We start from the raw sequence: 19,325 nt of genomic DNA on the forward strand, positions 1-19,325 counted from the left end.
ACAAAGACTATAAACAGGACTTAGCTGTGCTAACTTTTCAGCCCATTGTAGATAACAAACATGGAGCGAGTAAGTAGCTTTAGGAGAAAAACCATGGCCAGACAACATAAAGCTGAAGTTATGATTGCTGGAGAACAACTAAGGTATGGAGAGAGAGAGAGAGAGAGAGAGAGAGAGAGAGAGAGAGAGAGAGAGAGAGAGAGAGAGAGAGAGAGAGAATGAGAGAGAAAGAGAGAGAATGTAAAACAGACTTTAAGGTTAAAAAGTTAGGCTTAAGGTTTAAGGTTAAACGTATGACTGATTTATGGTGTAAGGTTATGCTTATGCCTGCTTTAGGTTTAAGGTTAGGCTTATGACTGATTTAAGGTTTAAGGTTATGCTTATGACTGAATTAAGGTTTAAAGTTAGGCGTATGACTGATTTAAACTTTACTGGTTAGACTTATGGCTGATTTTGACTTCACTCCAAGGTTGAGGCTTCATGATGGAAAGTTGATCAAGGAGCACCGGTACCACTTGCGCACGTACCCCAACTGCTTCGTGGCCCAAGAGCTTATCCACTGGCTGGTGGGCCACAAGGAAGCTCCGGATCGGCCCACAGCTGTCTGCCTCTTGCAGCACCTCATGGACCACGACATTCTTCACCATGGTAAGAAGGAAGCACATTGCCAAGCCTCAGCTGATGGCAAAGGTCACCCTCTCGAGAGGGCTGATTGTACCATTGAAAAATGTTTTACCGGGTATATCTTTAATAAGAGTCTCATCATTTTGAAGACTCATTGGGATGATATCTCGCCTTTTCTTAGTCTGTGACAAGCTGCCTGTGTTCAAGGATGCAAAACTGCTGTACCGCTTCCGTAAGGATGATGGCACGTTCCCTTTTAACACAGAGGTGAAAATCTTCATGCGAGGACAACGGCTGTATGAACAGTAAGAGCTGCTGTGTTTGCCCTGAGATTCTCCTGCTCGAGTGGGAACAGTTGACCTTGAAGCATTCTATCGTGGCTTTTGGAGGAGGGGAATCAGTCATAACACAAAACACGTGAAAGAAAGGCTTACAATTTCCCACCGTGGAACTTGTATGCTAAATATCCTCTCAAATAGATAATGGTACTTTTTAGAGCCGTAACGATTCATAGATTATTCGATCTATAGAAAATTAATCGTAAACTACAGTATAATCGATAATCATTTAAGACTAATTAAAAAAATATACAACAATTCTTACGGAAATGTGAATACTTTCTGGCTTCTTTAGGCTTCTATGACAGTAAAGGGATTATCTTTGGGTTGTAGACTGTAGTCAGGACAAAAGAAAATATTTGATGATGTCATCTTGGGCTTTGGGGTAGCTACTCTCTTTCAGTTCAGCTACACTCTGTTCAATTCAGTCTGCTTCATCAATATTAGCTGAACCGTATTGCCTACATCTTAATCAATTAAACTATCAGCTATTACAAATATCACATACAACTGCATACAAACATCAACGATAACACTGTGGCATCGACGTGTGCAAGCCGTGTCACACAGCTGTGTAGACTATGCTGGAGATCATTTTAAAAGTATTTCTTATCCGAATACTCGATTCATCGTCCGAATAATCGGTAGAATACTCGATTACTAAAATAATCGATCGCTGCAGCCGCCCTAGCACTTTGTCGAATTGCTTTCAGTCAATCTGCATGTTATGACACAGGCCCCTGTTTTGTGTATGTCTTTCGTCAGTCTCATAGCGGGCAAGGACTCTATTCTGCAGCTGCGAGAGGAGCATGGTGTTGCGTATCAGCGCTCCTTCCCCGGCTGCCAGCTGATCGACTGGCTCCTCGAGAACGGAGAGGCAGAGAGCCGGCGTCCGGCACTGGACCTGTGCCGGGCCTTGCAGGAGCATGGTATCATTCAACACGGTGAGGGCGGCAGATGATCATTTTCACCTGACCCAGCTATGGTATTCGAAATGCGCTGGGTGTCGGTGACCTCTAGCAGTGGGTGGCCAGCTGGGACTTTTACAACCTCAACAAAATAAACATAATATCCTCTCTGTCAAACGTATCATCTCTGTTAATATCTGCAATTCACGTGCAATACAACGGACATTACTGCTGCTACTTCTCACGCACCTTGTACATATTTTGTTAAATTGGAAATTGTTGGTTTGCCACACTTGGTTGGTGATACTGTTTATATCTGCTAATATCTTTGAATCTTTTTATATATTTGTTTATATCTTGTATATTTGTTGTTCCTATGTATGTAACAATACAATCAATACAATCAATTTCCTTGTATGTGCAATCATACCTTGGCCATTCTATTCTATTCTTCACAAAAAAAGTCCCATTCATTCTAACATGTGTCCCAATTCTTCTGTGTGCGCTCTCACTCCCGTCACCAGTGTCGAAGAAGCACAACTTCTTTGACAGCGGGCTACTGTATCAGTTCTGCATCAACTTTCGCCGCCGGCGCCGCCTGTCTGAACTGGTAAATGAAAGTGAGCGAGACAACGAGGAAGAAGTGGCAGTGCACACGCACGAGGACAACCGTCCTGAGAGTCCTTTCATCCTGCACAAGACCCCAACAACGGGCAACAACGGTTTCCAGTCTGGTAAAAAGAAAAAGTTTCTCTGCACTCTTTCTACAGGGAGAAAAAATGTTCTACGCCTATTGTTTCCTTATTATTGCGTAAATCATTCATTCATTTTGATCACAGTGGGGTTGCGTAAAGACTTCAAACAGGTTGCCAATGGGCGGCGAGGCAGCTTGAATTCCCTTCAGCTTCACTCTGCACCGCTTGTCCAGTCTTCAACCCCACTGGTGAGATGCAATCCGAAATCAGGCAAGTGTGTCAATCCATATCTGACAAATGTTTCAAAGATGTCACCAAAATGTTGGTCTTTGGGATTGAACCTTTCTCGACAATCTTGTTATACTTTTTTCTGGGCACAGTGTTTTAATTTCCAAATCGTCAAACAAGATGAATAAATACTTTTTGATGATTTTGCAGTGCTTACAAGAACTTATACATGTGAAGAGCTGCTGGCACCTGGTGCACCCTTCATCAAAAGAGTGCTGACGGTGAGCTGTAATTATTCAACGTGGTTTCTTTAAGATTATAAAAATCAGCAAGAACAGAATTAACATTTGCACATCATTGCTATGATTTCAAAGCATTAACAGATTTTGGGCTTAGTTGGCATCAGAAAGAAAGCCTCTCTTGTTTCTAGCTCTTGGAGATACTTTTTCATGTTAACACTAAGACTAAACTACGGGCGGCTGTGGAGGTAGAGCGGGTCGTCCACTAATCGCTTTGGATAAAAGAGGTCGGTGGTTCGATTCCCGGCTCCTCCAGTCTGCATGTCGAAGTGTCCTTGGGCAAGACACTGAACCCCAAATTGCTCCCGGGCAACCTGCCGCCATCGGTGTGTGAATGGGTGAATGTACCTACTGACTGTAAAGCGCTTTGGATAAAAGCGCTATATAAATGCAGGCCATTTACCATTTAAACTGCCAGAAACCAAAGCAAAATATATTCTGTTTTGGGGCGGATTTTCCCTCTGATTTCTACTGAATGTGTAGTAACAATTTATCAAACAAAGTTCTCACTCACCCTCCTGTCTTCCATGACATATCCCAGGTGATGGGGGATGCATTAGGCTGGGGCTTCGTTATCAGAGGCGTAGCTCCCTGTTATGTCCAGGCTGTTGACCCTGGAAGCCCTGCAGCAGCTGCTGGAGTTAAGGTAACATAACTACTATCAACCAAGCTATAGCCTATGTTATTTATTTAGTCGTGTATTCCTGTGGTGGATGGATGGGTGCTGTTTATTCATCCACCACAGTGAATAATGATTTTCATACATAAAATAATTGGACTTGCACGGTCAACATTGAGACAAAAATAATATCATCCTGTTTGTTTTTGTTTTGTTTTTAAGGTTCGCCAGTTTGTGTGTCAGGTGCATGGCCAGAGCGTTCTGTACCTTGACTACAGGACGGTCACAAGACTGGTGATGACAGGAGCTCACACCCTTGTCTTGGAAGTTCTGGAACCACTGGAATGACAACATCAAAGTGATTTCACTTTTGATTTAAACAAAACAATGTATCCATTTGATGGAATAAAATGTAGTAGCGAATATCATTATTAACTGTCTTACAGGGGGGGGGGGCGAGTCAGGCCTTCACATTTGGGTGCAACAAAATATCAATCACTGAAAATGTTTGATAAATGTTGCAACAAGAATAATGGAAACTGTAAACTCTATTGGGCTGCCCCACGGGCCTCTGTGGTTTCATGTGCCTGGATCCCATGACTTATTGTTGTCATGAAAAGTAAAATATTATATTATTATCATAAAAAAAAACTTTAAACTTCAAGTTGTTTGCCAACCGCCATAAAACACTAGTAGAAGAAGAAGAAGAAGAAGAAACTTTAAACTTCAGCCAGTTACCTACCCCTCCCCAGCTCACATCCATGCTCCAGCTCCCCTCTTTGACTTCCGTCTTTTTGTCGTCGCCATTTTGGATTGATTACTTGATATCGTTAGCTAGTAGACTGGCTTCACCGCTAGTTGCAGCGTTACGTTACAAGTAGGATAAACACCCCCAGAGGATAGAGCTGCTAGTGTTGCTAGTTATCTCATTCCATTCTTGATGTGGAATATGCCGTTTTCTTGAGATGTGCACTACGTTACTTTGTTCCACCTTTCGTTCCTTCAGTTAGCTAGTTGCAGCACACAGCCAATGTGATAGCTAACATTTAGCTAGTTTGCTAACTCTGGAGCTGAGCATCAGCACCCGGCTTTGAGGATAGCGAACATCACCATTCAACTGAGTTTGACCACCCCGGTTGGTTAGCTAGCGCCTTTGTTAGTGATTTATTTAGCTAGGCGACCTATTTAGCTCATCTTCAAACGTGTCCTAAGGTGAGTAGCTACAATTGTATATCAATCCAGTAAGTGATTATTGTCAATGAGGGGGGGGGGGACATTGTCTAATGTTATCCGACTGTGCAACGCGAACGTTAGCTTCCATGCTAGGTTGTGGCCAAGCCGCCAAGCGCGGGCAACCCATCTGGCTAACACGTTAGCCACTTAAGCTAACCGCATATCTGGCAATATTCCGATCCCATTTTCGGAGCTAACGTTAATTGATCAGGCGAGGTAGCAAACCCCAGCAAATATTATGTTATTTTGATTCCAACCAAGAGTCCCATCAATTAACGTTAGCTAACTTTAGCATTAAGTTGCCCCCGGAATGTTAGGATGTTGGGCCCCTGTGGAAATTGGAGCCTTGAACCTAGCAATAACGTTAACTTGTCAACACGAGTGTGGCTATTGTGTGAGAGACATAACGTTAGTGTGTGGATATTGAGGGATCGGATGTATGTGGATGTAACGCTAGCTACTAAGCTAATTAATATCTACGTATCGATTCAAAAACATCCACATTACACAATTGGCCTGGTGACATGTGGCTTGAGACATTCAAGAATCCACGATGTATCTAACATGTTAAACAAGTGCCAGCACCAAACTAATAAGTGGTTTTTCGTGTCTTATTTTTCAGGAGAGATGTATCAACTCCCAGTGAACAACCTTACAAGGATAAGGAGAGCAAGAAAGCAGGTGAAAAAATCACTTGGAGACATTGGGCTGGAATACTGCAAGGAGGCAGCGGAGGTAAGTGTATTTTTACATTCAAAATTCCAGTTTAACCAAAATCCATGACTTGAAAATAGGCCTAAGGAAGTTCACGTTTGATCGTTTATATAGCTTTCTTATTTGACTTATCACTTTACATAGAAAGAGCCCAACTAGATCTAACTAATCAACCATATAACAGAATGATATAGGGCCAATATAAGGAAGAGAACAAAGCACAAGACACTGTTTTTGTGGGCAGTGGTGGTCTAAACTAAAGGTTAGAACTGGCTAGGGAAAGTGAAAAAGCAGTGCTTGCCCCTCCCTCATTACCACCCCTGAGGAGCCTGGCTTGAGGAAGGCCCTTAATCCCAACTGCTCCACTGGAGCTGCTTAGTGCTCAGTGGCCATGTGGCTATGGTTGTTGTACTGGGCAGCTTGCAGGTGTGAATGTGATCGGGACATTCCTGGAAAAGAGAGCATTCAGTGAAACTCCTCCTGAATATATATATAAAAGTACAAATCTATATCACAGATTTTAGCACGACATAACAGCCTACATTACCTAGCCTCCCTGGTACCACCAGCCGGCGACAGAGAATCCAATACAGGCTGGGACAAACAGTTACAATAACATGGACAATGACATGAGAAAAACAGATGAAGCAGAGAGGCAAAAGGAAGATTATTATTATTTTAAAATGTAGCTGTAAGTATAGTCTGTTGTTTATTCACTGGCTTTGTCTTTGTTGATTCCAGCAGTGGGTGGAAAGTCTTGCATTCATTGTCAATTAAAGCAGTTGGTCAATTCTGATCATGTTAAAGTTCGCAACAGGAAAAACTTAAATAGTACTCAGTATACTTTTGTACTGTCCTTCCTACACATTTCATGCCATACAAGTTGCAGGAATAGTTATATACAGTACATACAATTGTCTGCTGTCTTCCTAAGAAGAGAGCTTTAGGATTGCAAATGCCCAAAATAAATTGAGAAAATACAATGTTGTTGTTGTTAGACAACTCTGTGTAAATAGACCCTTTTCACGGGGCCATTTTGTGTCGAAAAGGCAGGGTAAACACAGGTGCAAGGAAAACACTAATGAGGGTTTCAATGAGGGAACAAACCCTCATTAGCGTTTTGCTTGCACCTGTGTTTACCCTGCCTTTTCGACACAAATGGCCCCAGTGAAAAGAACCAATTATCAGGGTTCCTACACAGGTCTGGAAAAGGGTTCAATTAGCATTTCATCATTTCCAGTTCTTGAATAGTTATTGAAAAACAAATCAAGGTCTGGAAAAAGTATGGAATTTTTCAATTCAAAATGTGCAGGAACCCACAATTATTTAAAAGTGTGGCTCAGCAGAGTAAGCCATGCTGTTCAACTGATTATTAATGCTATATATATATAATTAAACTAATTTATTCACACATTCATGCGAGTGAAGCAAATAGAGCAGGCTTTTGGGAAAGACAATGTGGCCAATATTTATAAAGACATGTAGTCTGTCAAAAATGTCAAATTGGATGTATGCTAAGATTGATTCATAATAACATTTGCCTTGATTTTCTTTTCTTTACACAGGACTTCAAAGAGTTTCTCCCCAATGAGCAATATATAAAGGGCACTCTTTGCCTTGACCTTTGCTCATGGGATCCATTATACTCTAAGCCACAGGTAAAGCACATTCCCATGTTCTAGGCCTGATCAAATTTCTGTAACTCACAAATGACCGTTTCTGTCTTCATGGTCTTGAGTTATTTATTTTTTCTTTTATGTCTTTTAGGAATATCGATCTAAGCCATTTTGCTGCACAGAGTGTTCATTCTCTTCCAAATACTACTCAGGCTACAAGACTCACTTCCGCAATGTTCACCGAAAAAACTTTGAGAACAACATTCTGCTCAACTGTCCATACTGTACATTCACTGGAAGCAAGAGAACTATGGAGACGCATGTTAAAATATTCCATATACCCAGTACAGCACGGCAGAGTTATGGGACCATCCCGGGAACTGCGGTGGCACAGAAGGACAAAACATTGCTTGACAGAGCCAGACAGGGAGATCATGTAGAAAGACCAATGTACTTTTGTAGAAAATGCAAATACCGAGACCCTCTCTACAATGTTGTGAGGAGGCACATCTACAGGGAACATTTTCAACATGTTGTCTCACCTTATCTGGGCATGGTTTCAGAAGCATCAGTCAAAAATGGTGCTAATTCCGTCAATGGCAACAACATCCTCTGTAAGCGCTGCCAGTTTTCCACCCGAAGCTACGAGGCGCTAGTACAGCATGTTATCGAGTACCACGAGCGCATTGGCTCTCAAGTAACAGCCATGATTGGCCACGCCAATGTTATGGTGTCCAGGGCTCAGACCTTGGCGGGGGTGTCGCAGAAAGCCTCTCCGATGATGGCTAGGGGGCGCAATCTTGCATCCGAGCAACTAAGAGGTGGTCCTTTAAAGCAAGGGGCCTCTGTTCTTCAAAATCAGTCCTCCTTTGCTGGCATTCAGGTGCGCGTCGCAGTGCCTGGCAGCAACGCGTCGGCCGAAAGTACCACTACTACTGGTGTAAATACAGCCCAAACACAGAAGTGGAAGATATGCACGGTTTGCAATGAGCTTTTCCCTGAAAACCTCTACAGTGCTCATTTTGAAAAGGCGCACAAGGCCAAGAAAGTATGGGCAATGGCCAAGTATATAATGAAGATCCACAACTTCACCAGCAAGTGTTTGCTCTGCAACCGCTATTTGCCCAGTGATACGCTGCTGAACCACATGTTAATCCACGGGCTGACCTGCCCACAGTGCCACTCTGCTTTCCACAATGTGGAGAAAATGATTGAGCATGTTGGACAGGCTCACCCAGACGACTTTGCCGGCCCTCCTGGTGCATCCCCGCTGACCTTTGACCTCACCATCAAACAAGATAAGTCCAATAACGTGCAGCTTGTTGTCATGACCTTTAACATGAAGGAATCTGTCAATGGTCAAGACCAGGCTGCATTTGCTCAGTATAGCCTCCCACCTGCAATCAAGTTGACGCCTCCCAGAATCATTGAGAAGAGGAGCGATACACCCAGAACAACTTTGACTCCAGCGGGTTTGTCTGTCAAGAGCGAGGTGGGCAAAACTCTGTGTCCGCTGTGTTTCACCATCCTCAAAGGTCCCATCTCCGATGCGCTCGCTCTGCACCTGAGGGAGCGACACCAAGTGCTCCAAACGATGCATCCTGTCGAAAAGAAGATGACGTACAAGTGCATCCACTGCTTGGGAGTGTACACGAGTAACATGGTGGCCTCCACGATCACACTGCATCTTGTGCAGTGCAGGGCTGTGGGCAGGTCCCAGGCAGGCCAAGGCATCAAGTCTGCCTTGACTCTCAACTCTTCTGGTGCTGGGTTCCTCAAGCGGCAGCTATCCACCCAGACCATGTCCAACCCCAAGAGGATGAAACTGAACACGGGGTCAAAGATTCCCTCAGTGGGCAATCGGGCAGAATCGGATCTTGTACTGGATCCTAGAAGCTATGAACACAAGACGTATGAGGCCCGAAAAGCTTTCCTCACGTCGTACTTCAACAAGCGACCGTACCTTTCCACTCCCGAACAGGAGAAGCTGTCTGCGAGTCTGTGGCTGTGGAAATCAGACATTGCCAGCCACTTTGCAAACAAGCGTCGGGTTTGTGAGAGAGAATGTGAAACCAAGGATGCGTCTGTGCTACTTGGCTTTGACATGCAGGCTCTCAAGAAACTTAAACACGACATGACCTTTGAGGAAACGAAGCTGGCCGGTACCTCAGCTGGGAGATCAGGTTCTGGAGGCCTCAAGTCTGGTACTCCATCCACAAACCAAAACAAACGATGCGAGACAATTAACTGTACCCTAAAACTCAGTACATACACAGAGACCATATCCATTGACTCCGATAGTGAACCAGAAAAAGAGGATGACATTACTGAGAATGGAAAAGTTGACGGAAAGCAACAAGAGGATGTGGGATCCCAAGAGCCAGCGAAACTGACGGAAGAGAGTCCCTCTGTGGACACTGATGGGCCTTCTACAGGTGAGAGGAGCACTTTGCAAGATGGGATGCAAGATGTGTCAAGGGTGGCAGAAGACCTTCCCTCTGTGGACATGGATGAGATAGAAGAGATTCTCTCTGTGGACACGGCTGGGCCTTCTGGAGGGGAGGGGAGCACTTTGCAAGATGACATGCTAGATGCTTCAAGGGTGACAGAAGACCTTCCCTCTGTGGACACGGATGGGCCTTCTACAGGTGAGAGGAGCACTTTGCAAGATGGGATGCAGAATGCTTCAAGAGTGGCAGAAGACCTTCCCTCTGTGGACATGGATGAGATAGAAGAGATTCTCTCTGTGAACACGGGTGGGCCTTCTGGAGGGGAGGGGAGCACTTTGCAAGATGGGATGCAAGATGATTCAAGGGTGGTGGAAGACCTTCCTCCTGTGGACATGGATGCGATAGAAGAGCTTCTCTCTGTGGAAACGGCCGGGCCTTCTGGAGGGGAGGGGAGCACTTTGCAAGATGCTTGGGTGGCAGAAGACCTTCCCTCTGTTGACACGGATGGACCTTCTGGGGGGGAGGGGAGCACGTTAGATGGGATGCAAGATTGGGTGGCTTTTACGGTTTAGTTGTAAAGGAGTACTGAAATCAGACACTTGGAAGATCTTTATCATTGGCATATGAGATGGCCTCAGAGAGAGAGTTACAAGACTACAGGCAATTATAGATTGCAAATATTTGGTCTAATGGCATGGTTCACTAAAAATACTGTAATTCCAAATATTGACCTCAACACCAGTGTTGAAAGGAAAAAAGATAAATTAAGCTACATTATAGTGCAAACGTGTATGGCTTCTGTAATTGACATAATTTGTGACATTGTATATACTTCAGCCATTGTACTTTGTTAGTTTATGCATACAATCTGTGTTTCTTATTGGTTAACTGTCAGTTTTATGAAATGAACATGACACTTTCCCCACTTTCATATATTGACTTTTTTTTTCCCCTCAACTGTGAGATGAAACTGTATATTGTCATTTCACATTTAGAAAGTGTAGGATATGCTAATTGCCTATGTACACGTTTTAATAAATACATTTGTTTAATAAAAACTATTGTGATTTTTTTTTAACCACCAATCCATAGGCATGATCAATCAATGTCATTTGTACCAAGTCGCCCCTTTCCTACACAGATGTTAGATAATACACAATTCAGTATAGACGGTTTTCACCAGAGCGCAACCCCACAGCACTTCCTTTTTCTCAGCATTCGGCAAACTGCAGAAATATTCACTTGACATCTTACTTTTGTTTTCGCTGCTCAGCTGTAGGACAGTTTTCACGGAATGGTCAGTCCTGCACTTGAATGTTTTTTTTTCTTTTATGTCCATAGCAAACACTGCAACAGGAAGTGAGCGGGGGTTCAATTTAGAATGTTTTTGTTAAGTTAAAACCGTCTATAATGAATGTGTGTCTTACATGTCTGTGTGGTTAATGAAATGCTCACTATCAGCCACAGAGGGGAAACTCACTGTTTTGTTTTTTACAGTTTTGCATACAGTCACTGGTCATACAGTATAACATCAAGACAGAGCAATTACAAAGTTTTGATGAAACAGAAGAAAATGTAGAATTAAACCTAATAATGCATAAATAATTGTCAGGGCAATGAAAATATTTGATTTTGTAAACGGTCGAGGCTTGTTTGGATTTTACACATTCCAGTGCTTTCTTAATCCTCTCATTCATGAAGACTAAAAACAGTCGTCTGGCATTAGTGAATGAACTACATCTGTGGATAAACTGTTAAGCCAAAACTTGTACAACATTTACTCTTTGTGTCTTGCATAAGCTTCCCACCTTCATGGGCAGACACCTCATGAGGGGATAATGCTTCTCTGAGGAAAGTGTGTGTTTAATTAATTCATGATATATATATATATATATATAATTGAGATAAGTTGTTTTCCTTATGAAGATCAGCGACTGGAGGTCGCAGTTTACTCCCCTTTCCGTTTGAAATGTAAATGATTTTTCTCCCACTCTTCGGGCGCCTTAACTTCCGTTGTGCTTAATCGTCGATTGGAGCAGTAACAGAAGGAGGCGGGACTTCCGCTGGTACAGTAGCACATTTGGCCAATCGCCAGCGTGCATCACTGTCCAAGCTGCAAAAATTGTCCATATTGTGTAATTTTATGAACAACTACAGCTTTTAGTCATTTCATTGCTGTACTCTGAAAGGAAATACACTCTTAGCAGTTGTAAGTATAACTGTCAACAATGATTATGTCAAAACATTCCCATGGATACAGTATCTAGTTTTTGTTGCTTTTCCAGTGTAGGTTAATGTTTACATGAAAACAGCTAATGTTAGTTAGCATCTTTAGCTAGAATTAACAGGATGTTGGGGAACTGTTGCCAGACCTGTCAGCGGGCATCTAAAACACGTTTTGTCCGATTAGCATTGTAATGATGATTTGCTGAAATTACGATTAACAATGATCAAACTAGCAATGTAACTAAATAGGCTAACGTTACATGATGTGTGACGTAGCTACGCAACTACTAGTCACGATAACGTTAATGAACAAAATACACGCAGTAAAAGTGACTGTGATTAAACGTTGACCGAGCTGAAAGCGCACTCAAACCAGTGCGGTTTGCACCGAGTTGTGGATTTGACCGCATTGGGTAGGCTACTGTACTGCTGACCACCGTGGAGATGAACTGTACATTTAACGTTAACGTCGTTAAGCTACATAAAGCTATAACGTCTGCTAGTCCACATTGTAGTCCACCCCCCTTTTTGTATTAAAGTCTGAACTTTGTATCTAGTCCTCTCGACTGATTTCACAATCATCTTTCTGAGCCACAGCGACAGTTCCCTTTCCAAACACTGGCCATTTGAAGTAGTATTGCCACACACTTAACTGATCCCATCAGCACAGGGTATCCCAGTTATAGGCAATTAATTGACTAACTTTAATTAATTAACTTTTCAATTCAAAATACAAATGTGACTATTTCAGTGGGGGTGATGTAGCAACCAGTGTGTTTAGACAGTGAACCGTGAGCTCATCTTTGCTAAATGCTCAAATAGTTCAGGATCCTCTGTGATTCTCATTGGCAGACAAGATTATGACTGTTTTGCCATCTCCATGTGTTTCCAAGTTGCCATTGCCAGCTGCGGCGGAAGGTGAACAACCTCTTAATGTGACATCTGACGCACTGTGAGGCAGAGCAGGAGGAACCATGAGGTTTGTATAGGCTGCCTGTGTGTGTCGGAGCTTTACAGTGTGGACATTATGTCGAACAGTAACAGAGAATTGGTGGCATTCTTCATAAGCTATAAACTGTCTCAGAGGAACTACCCGGATTGCCTGCTGGGGCCGGAGGATGCCAGTGACGGGACGGAGGGAGACAAAGCCAACGCAGCTATTACCAATGGCTTGTTCGCCAACAGCAGAAACGGCAGCGGCTGGTCGGGGACGCCGTCATCTCCGCACAGTAGCATGGAGGCGGTGAAGGCCGCACTTCAGGACTCGGCGGATGAGTTTGAACGGCGCTACACTCGAGCATTTAGCGACCTTTCCTCCCAGCTCCACATCACCCACGCCACAGCCTACCACAGCTTCGAGAGCGTGATGGACGAGGTGTTCAGGGACGGAGTCAACTGGGGACGGGTGGTGGGCCTGTTCGCCTTTGGGGGTGCCCTTTGTGTGGAGTGTGTCGAGAAGGATATGAAACACCTGGTGCCCCGCATCGCAGACTGGATGACCACGTACCTGGATAACCACATCGAGCCGTGGATTCAGAGCCAAGGAGGCTGGGTGAGTACCCGGGGGATCAAATGAAATGTCCGTTTACAGTAGTCCAGGGGGGCATGCACAGCTAACACAGTTCCTCAAATTGTACATTACAGGATTGCTTTGCTGAGATGTTTGGCAGAGATGCAGCCGCAGAAGCAAGGAGATCTCAGGAGAGTCTAAGAAGATGGCTGCTAGTGGGAGTGGTGCTGCTTACAGGAGTGCTGGTCGGTGCTCTCATCACCAAGAAATATCAGTGATGAAGAGGAGGGCAAGGAGGGACATCTTGTTTACCCCAGCACGTCTTCTATAACACTATGACAACAAAAACACAACTAAATAGTTAATGTTTACAAAAGCCCAGGCTGCTTGTGCACTGACAGAATCGCGATTAGCCACGGCAGTTTGTGGGAGCGTCCATGTAGCTTGTTGAGCTCGAGCTGTTTGACTTCTCACTCTGCTTGTCCTGTGTCTTGTTGGGATTTTTTTGGGTTGTCCCCCACCAAAGGGAGACTTTGTGGTGGGTGGGGGGGACTATGGATCGGTCTCCGTCCATTCGTTATTCTGCCACACTTTGTGAGTGAATGATGAAGCTCCACCATTGGTCGGCCGTGGCACGTGGCACACCCATACTTGGTACATGGTGTGAGTTGGCACATGCGCGGTCTCCCGACCAGACAGCGCAGTACTCAGTTGCTGCAGTGCTAGCCAGCCTCAGACAGAGCTGCCTGCCGTTTAGCGTGCCCTAGCTGGCTGACAAACTACATGTGACACAGCAAATAAACAAACAGCGCCCATCATCATGCTGGACATAAACATACTTTATGACATAAACAGTAGTATGACATTTCTCCCACTCCGACAAGTATATTGCTGACTGACAGAGGAAAAGCTAATAGGAGCTAACAACTCTGGGATTAGTCAAACAGTTGCTAAAAGAAGGAGAGAGCTACAAGTGGTTGATCTGAATCTAGTGTGCGTTTTTTAATTGTACAGCGGGTAATTAGCTGCTGTAATGAATATAGCAAAATTAACCAGGTTTAGAGCAGCAAAAATGCTAGCAGGAGCCTGCACGAGGCATTTAAGGAACCTCTGTAAATTGTAGAGTCACCTGCAGACACGGTGAGGCGTTTAGAGGACATCTGTAATTTGTAGCTACACGAAATAACCTGGGTTACACTTGCGTTATTGTGTGTTACTAGACATGTAACTTTGCAGTTTGACTCTGAGCCATCTTACATAATATGTGCTGTATCACACTGCAGTACTTCATTATTATTTTTTATTAAAAAATGATTTTAATAACTATTGGTTTTGGCCCTGGTGCCCTACATTTTGGCTCCAATGCTCCAATAAATATATATTTATCAATGATAAAAGTGACCTTCTCCTAAAAAATGACTTAATTGCAGCCCTGGTACATTGTGTAACGTACGGATTGTATTTATTGCGTATTGTAGTTCTTATATTTTGTACTGTATTGAGTGAAAACAGTACAATTACAGTTCATACATTTCAAGATAGAACTTGTAAGCCTAATTCTGAGGAGAGTAGGCAACAGAAATATGGTCAATCTGTCCTATACGAAAATGCTTATGTAATTTCACTCATTATGTCAAGTACACTCAGCAATCACTGACCGACCCTGGAACTACATCACTGGTGGGGGACAACATGTTTACTATGTTCTTGTTTATTTTATTTTATACAGCAAAGCTTTTCTTCTGTTTGTGTAAAGGGTGTCACACCCAAGACTGGAAGTGCTTTAAAGGATTTGATAAGCTAAGAGCGAATGGTAAAGATTCAACTGGTTTGAAGAGAATTCTTACTTTTATTTTTCCCCCCTTTGTCTTTTGTATTATCCAATGACCAATTTTAATTGTTTCCAAACTGACAATAGACAGATAATATAAGTTATATTTCATTTTAAACTTTGTAATGCTCATTTCCTTTTGTTGGCTGTACTGGAGTTTTAGGCATGCTTAAAAAAATAAATATATTTATGTTTTTTCTTGTGTCTCTGTTTTCCTTTCTGTTATTTGTGAAGAAGTACAGTACACAGAGGGTGTATAATAAATATCAATGTTGTGTGATGCACTGTGTGAAATGACATTTAAGATCAATATAAATCAGATCTTTATCAATTTACATAAACAATGTTCATTAATTAATTAATGTGAATTATTAAATGGATACACATCCATGTATCAACTGCAGTGGGCAGGGTGCTGCGCAAGCGCCGTGTCAGTTGAAAAACACTTGCTGACTGGTGCTGCAGTCTTATGTTTTCCCATTGGGTGGCGCATGTGTACCACACGGGCCTGTTTCTAAAGAATATTTAAATACATCAAGCAATACTGCTTACTGTTCTATTTTCATACCGATGTTGTGCTGTACTGTGCTTCAATTTCATCACTCAGGGCGGCTATTCTTTGAAATGAAACATGCTACATGGTAAATGTTAGTTTATCAAAGGGTGTGTAATGCACTGGTAGCCTATAGTCCACTCCAACGTTTTTCAAAGTGGGAGGCGGGCCTCCCCAGGGGGGCCTCCAAGCAGTTTCAGGGGCGGTTCAGTGAATGGAATTTTAAAATATTACATTAGTTATCAAAAGGAGATCACATAGAATAGCCTAAATGTATGTGATTTAGTTAAAGAAATACAGTATTTTGGAGAATTTGGCTGTTTTTCGAACTTTCCCAGAGTCGGAAACAAATAAATGCCTTCAGACAGATCTTTTTTGTGTATTTGGTGGTCTGAAGTACTGTATGTCAAACAGCAATATCTGGCTATCTTGGCTAAATTGTTGAGTCTATGGGATTAAATAACAATCAATCATGATCCTTCAGGCAACCAAATTAAGCAAAACTAAACATAACTTAAGAGGGAGGGGAGGTGTCTTTTTCAAAGCTGAGGAGAGGCCCACATTTTCAGACTTTGAAAACCCCTGGTATAGTCTACCTTCGATAGAGTGCTTCAAACTTGTCATATATTATGAAACAAATGATCAAATGGTATGTTTCTCATTTATTGTAGGTTATAATACAACCGAACACAGTCAGTCAGTCCAAAACCTCTGAGAATAAAACAGGGTGAATGGGAAAAGATAAAACTGAATAGGAGAGAGAAGGCCACCAACGGATGGCCTCGCGAGTGAGTTGGAGCAGGCCTGTGGTTGCTAATCTATCCCTGTCATTTGTTGCCATTTCCCCAGAGCATAGCTGGCAGCAGCAGCAGATAAAGCCAGTCAAGGAAAAGAGAATAAATTATGGACTCACTACTCGATCTTAACAAAATGTAAAAAAATATATATACATCTTTCTTTTCCTTTGTGCTCTTACATTGCAGGGTAAAATGCATGACTTTTTACTAGGTTTCTGTAGCTTTAGTGTGACAGTTAGGGTAAACATTTAAGATAGATGTGGTCAATACATTCTGCTCGAAAGCCCCTAATCTCACTCTGTGATTTCACACAGCATGAGTGCATTAAATTCCCATTATCAAGGGCCTGGGGGAATCACATGGTTGAACACTGCTTGACTGCTAATTAAATAGTCACTAAGAAAGAAATTACAAAATATTTTCATATTTTTATGTATTATTATTTTGTGTGTGTGTGTGTGTGTGTGTGTGTGTTTTTGAATAGAGGATCATGTAATCAGCATTTGTGCTTAAAGGAACACTCTGCCCATTTTCAACCAGCTTTGTATCATTAGAACATCAGTAGTATATCAGAAACTACTCAAAGAAATAACTCAAATTAATAACTCATTAACTCAAATCAACTCTCAATAACTGTCAAACTAGATGAATGACTTCAAAACCGTTTACAGTTTGAGAGTTGATTTGAGTTACTGAGTTATTAATTTGAGTTAGTGTGGACCAGTGATGTCACTGGTCTACACTTTAACACTCAATAACTGTCAAATTAAATGACAGACTTCAAAACCGTTTACAGTTTTCTGATATACTACTGATGTTCTAATGATACAAAGCTGGTTGAAAATGGGCGGAGTGTTCCTTTAAGACTTGGCTTGTCACGATACTCTCCGAGGTGTAAGAGTGTGAGTGTGCCATGTCATGAGTGGGTGGCATGCATGCCCAGATGTTCAGATGCTCGCTAAGCTGAGACGGAATATTGCATAAATGAAAGTGCCGTTTCTCCTTGAACTCTTCACTCGAGCATAAATACACATGGGTTGTGAAAACACACACTGCAGTGCATGTGATTCATCTGTTCTACTGAATCCATTTGTGTGTCAACAGGTTGTGACACAAAAACTACCAATTATTGGGTTTGAATAAGCTGAAAATCGTGTATAAACATATTGGTCTTTATCTGCCTTCAAATATACTTATCCCAGGGGTTTTCAAAGTCAGAAACGGTGGGCCTCCCCTCCCCTCCCTCTTAATTTACTTGTTTAGTTGCGCTTAATTTGGGTGCCTAAAGGATCATGATAATTTAATCCCATAGACACTCAACAATTTAGCCAATATACCCAGATATTGCTTCAGACCACCAAATACATTAAAAAAAGATCTGTCTGAAGGCATTTATTTGTTTCTGACTCTGGGAAAGTGGGGAAAACAGTAAAAAATGATCCAAAACTAGTGTATTTCTTTAACTAAATCACAACACAAATTTTAGGCTATTCTATGTGATCTCCTTTGGATAACTACTGTAAAAAAAAAAAAAGTATTCCATTCACTGAGCCTCCCCTGAAACAGTTTGGGAACCCCCCTGGGGAGGGTACCTGAAGTGTAGCATGGTGCCCCTTCCCCTGCGTCAGTAACTGACAGGGAGTGTGAGAGTGGCGATGCCAGCAGCAGGTGGATGCTTTGGGGTCTGTGGCCTCTGTGATAACTTATCAGTCATCCCCCAGCCCCAGGCGTGCAACCCCAGCCCTACTCCCCAGCATTAAGAAAAAGAGACACACTACTCCTGTACGGCTACCAACACTAGGGAAATGCCGTTACTACTGAAATGCCATTTGGAGTAAGATGACGGGTCCTTAGTTTAATGTATTGCGTTGCTTTTTAAGTCTCATCAACTGTCTTTTGCTACAGGATTCTGTAAAGGAACTTCTCTTAGTCCAGTCTGCTTTCATTGATTATCACTTACAACGAGATGGCCAGAAATTTGAGTTTGATTTAAAGATGCAAAACAATGTTCAATATAAACCAGTTATACCTGCTCGCCGGAAATGACGAGGTGTGTGAGACGACCTGCATGCAAACGATCACAACAGCCCAGCGTTGCGTTGATGTTCAATATCTGATCTATAGAACAAACGTATTTCTGATACAGCTTAATTGATACATTGTGACACATATTCTTAAAGGAGCGTTCCCTGTAACGCCCGTTTTCAGTATCAATATCATTCATGATCTATTACAGTCTGATGAGGGGTGATCTAAACATGAACATAAATGTAGTCCTTATGGACTGTATTTGGCCCGAGTGGGAGGGAAGAAAAGGCCTGTGAAGTGTCGTGATCTTCTGAAACACGCCATCATTCATCATCAGTGTTGGGCAAGTTACTGAAAATTGGTAATTAGTTACAGTTACTAGTTACTTCTCTCAAAAAGTAATTTAATTACTTTAAAGTTACTAGTTACTCCAAAGTAATTAGTTACTAGGGAAGGTAAATTTTGCATTACTTTTAAAAGTCCACTTCGATTGTCTTACAGTGTGGCATTGAACATTAATTTGCTTATTGGGGAGGCTTATAGCCTACCCAAGGTCATTAGCCTCTGGGGCTCTGGCTGCAGCTGCAGCTCTCTCCCCGAACGAGGTCTGAGGATCAGAAACCGGATAATCCTCTGAAGTTGTCCATTATTTTCAT

The 19,325-nt window shown here is 42.5% G+C and overlaps 3 protein-coding genes across 3 annotated transcripts; all 3 read left to right on the forward strand.

Moving 5' to 3' along the window:
- Positions 1-14: 14 nt before the first annotated feature.
- On the forward strand, positions 15-4,059 carry LOC310798347 (DEP domain-containing mTOR-interacting protein; the record flags this gene model as incomplete). Its single annotated transcript, XM_083660882.1, has 9 exons — positions 15-143; positions 470-648; positions 806-929; positions 1,728-1,906; positions 2,395-2,604; positions 2,710-2,835; positions 3,004-3,074; positions 3,634-3,738; positions 3,934-4,059. Exons 1-9 carry the CDS (start codon positions 61-63, stop codon positions 4,057-4,059), a joined length of 1,203 nt encoding a protein of 400 aa, XP_083517008.1. The 5' UTR covers positions 15-60.
- A 573-nt stretch (positions 4,060-4,632) lies between these two features.
- Positions 4,633-10,674, forward strand: adnpa (activity-dependent neuroprotector homeobox a). The gene is made up of 4 exons (XM_083660866.1): positions 4,633-4,923; positions 5,567-5,679; positions 7,224-7,316; positions 7,426-10,674. Exons 2-4 carry the CDS (start codon positions 5,572-5,574, stop codon positions 10,294-10,296), a joined length of 3,072 nt encoding a protein of 1,023 aa, XP_083516992.1. The 5' UTR covers positions 4,633-4,923; positions 5,567-5,571; the 3' UTR covers positions 10,297-10,674.
- A 1,195-nt stretch (positions 10,675-11,869) lies between these two features.
- LOC310798353 (bcl-2-like protein 1) lies at positions 11,870-15,448 on the forward strand. Its single transcript, XM_083660889.1, has 3 exons — positions 11,870-11,933; positions 12,844-13,502; positions 13,595-15,448. The coding sequence occupies exons 2-3, from the start codon at positions 12,978-12,980 to the stop codon at positions 13,736-13,738; spliced, it is 669 nt and encodes a 222-aa protein (XP_083517015.1). The 5' UTR covers positions 11,870-11,933; positions 12,844-12,977; the 3' UTR covers positions 13,739-15,448.
- Positions 15,449-19,325: the final 3,877 nt, after the last annotated feature.

Source organism: Poromitra crassiceps, assembly GCF_964638095.1.
Source record: "Poromitra crassiceps genome assembly, chromosome: 25".
NCBI classification, from domain to species: Eukaryota; Metazoa; Chordata; class Actinopteri; order Beryciformes; family Melamphaidae; genus Poromitra; species Poromitra crassiceps.

Excerpts from the sequence above, each read along its gene's own strand:
- adnpa (XM_083660866.1), top strand. The coding sequence starts at position 5,572 with ATGTATCAACTCCCAGTGAACAACCTTACAAGGATAAGGAGAGCAAGA. Across the intron at positions 5,680-7,223 it reads ACTGCAAGGAGGCAGCGGAG|GACTTCAAAGAGTTTCTCCC; the intron begins GTAAGTGTATTT and ends TTCTTTACACAG. Across the intron at positions 7,317-7,425 it reads CATTATACTCTAAGCCACAG|GAATATCGATCTAAGCCATT; the intron begins GTAAAGCACATT and ends TATGTCTTTTAG.
- LOC310798353 (XM_083660889.1), top strand. The coding sequence starts at position 12,978 with ATGTCGAACAGTAACAGAGAATTGGTGGCATTCTTCATAAGCTATAAA. Across the intron at positions 13,503-13,594 it reads TTCAGAGCCAAGGAGGCTGG|GATTGCTTTGCTGAGATGTT; the intron begins GTGAGTACCCGG and ends TGTACATTACAG.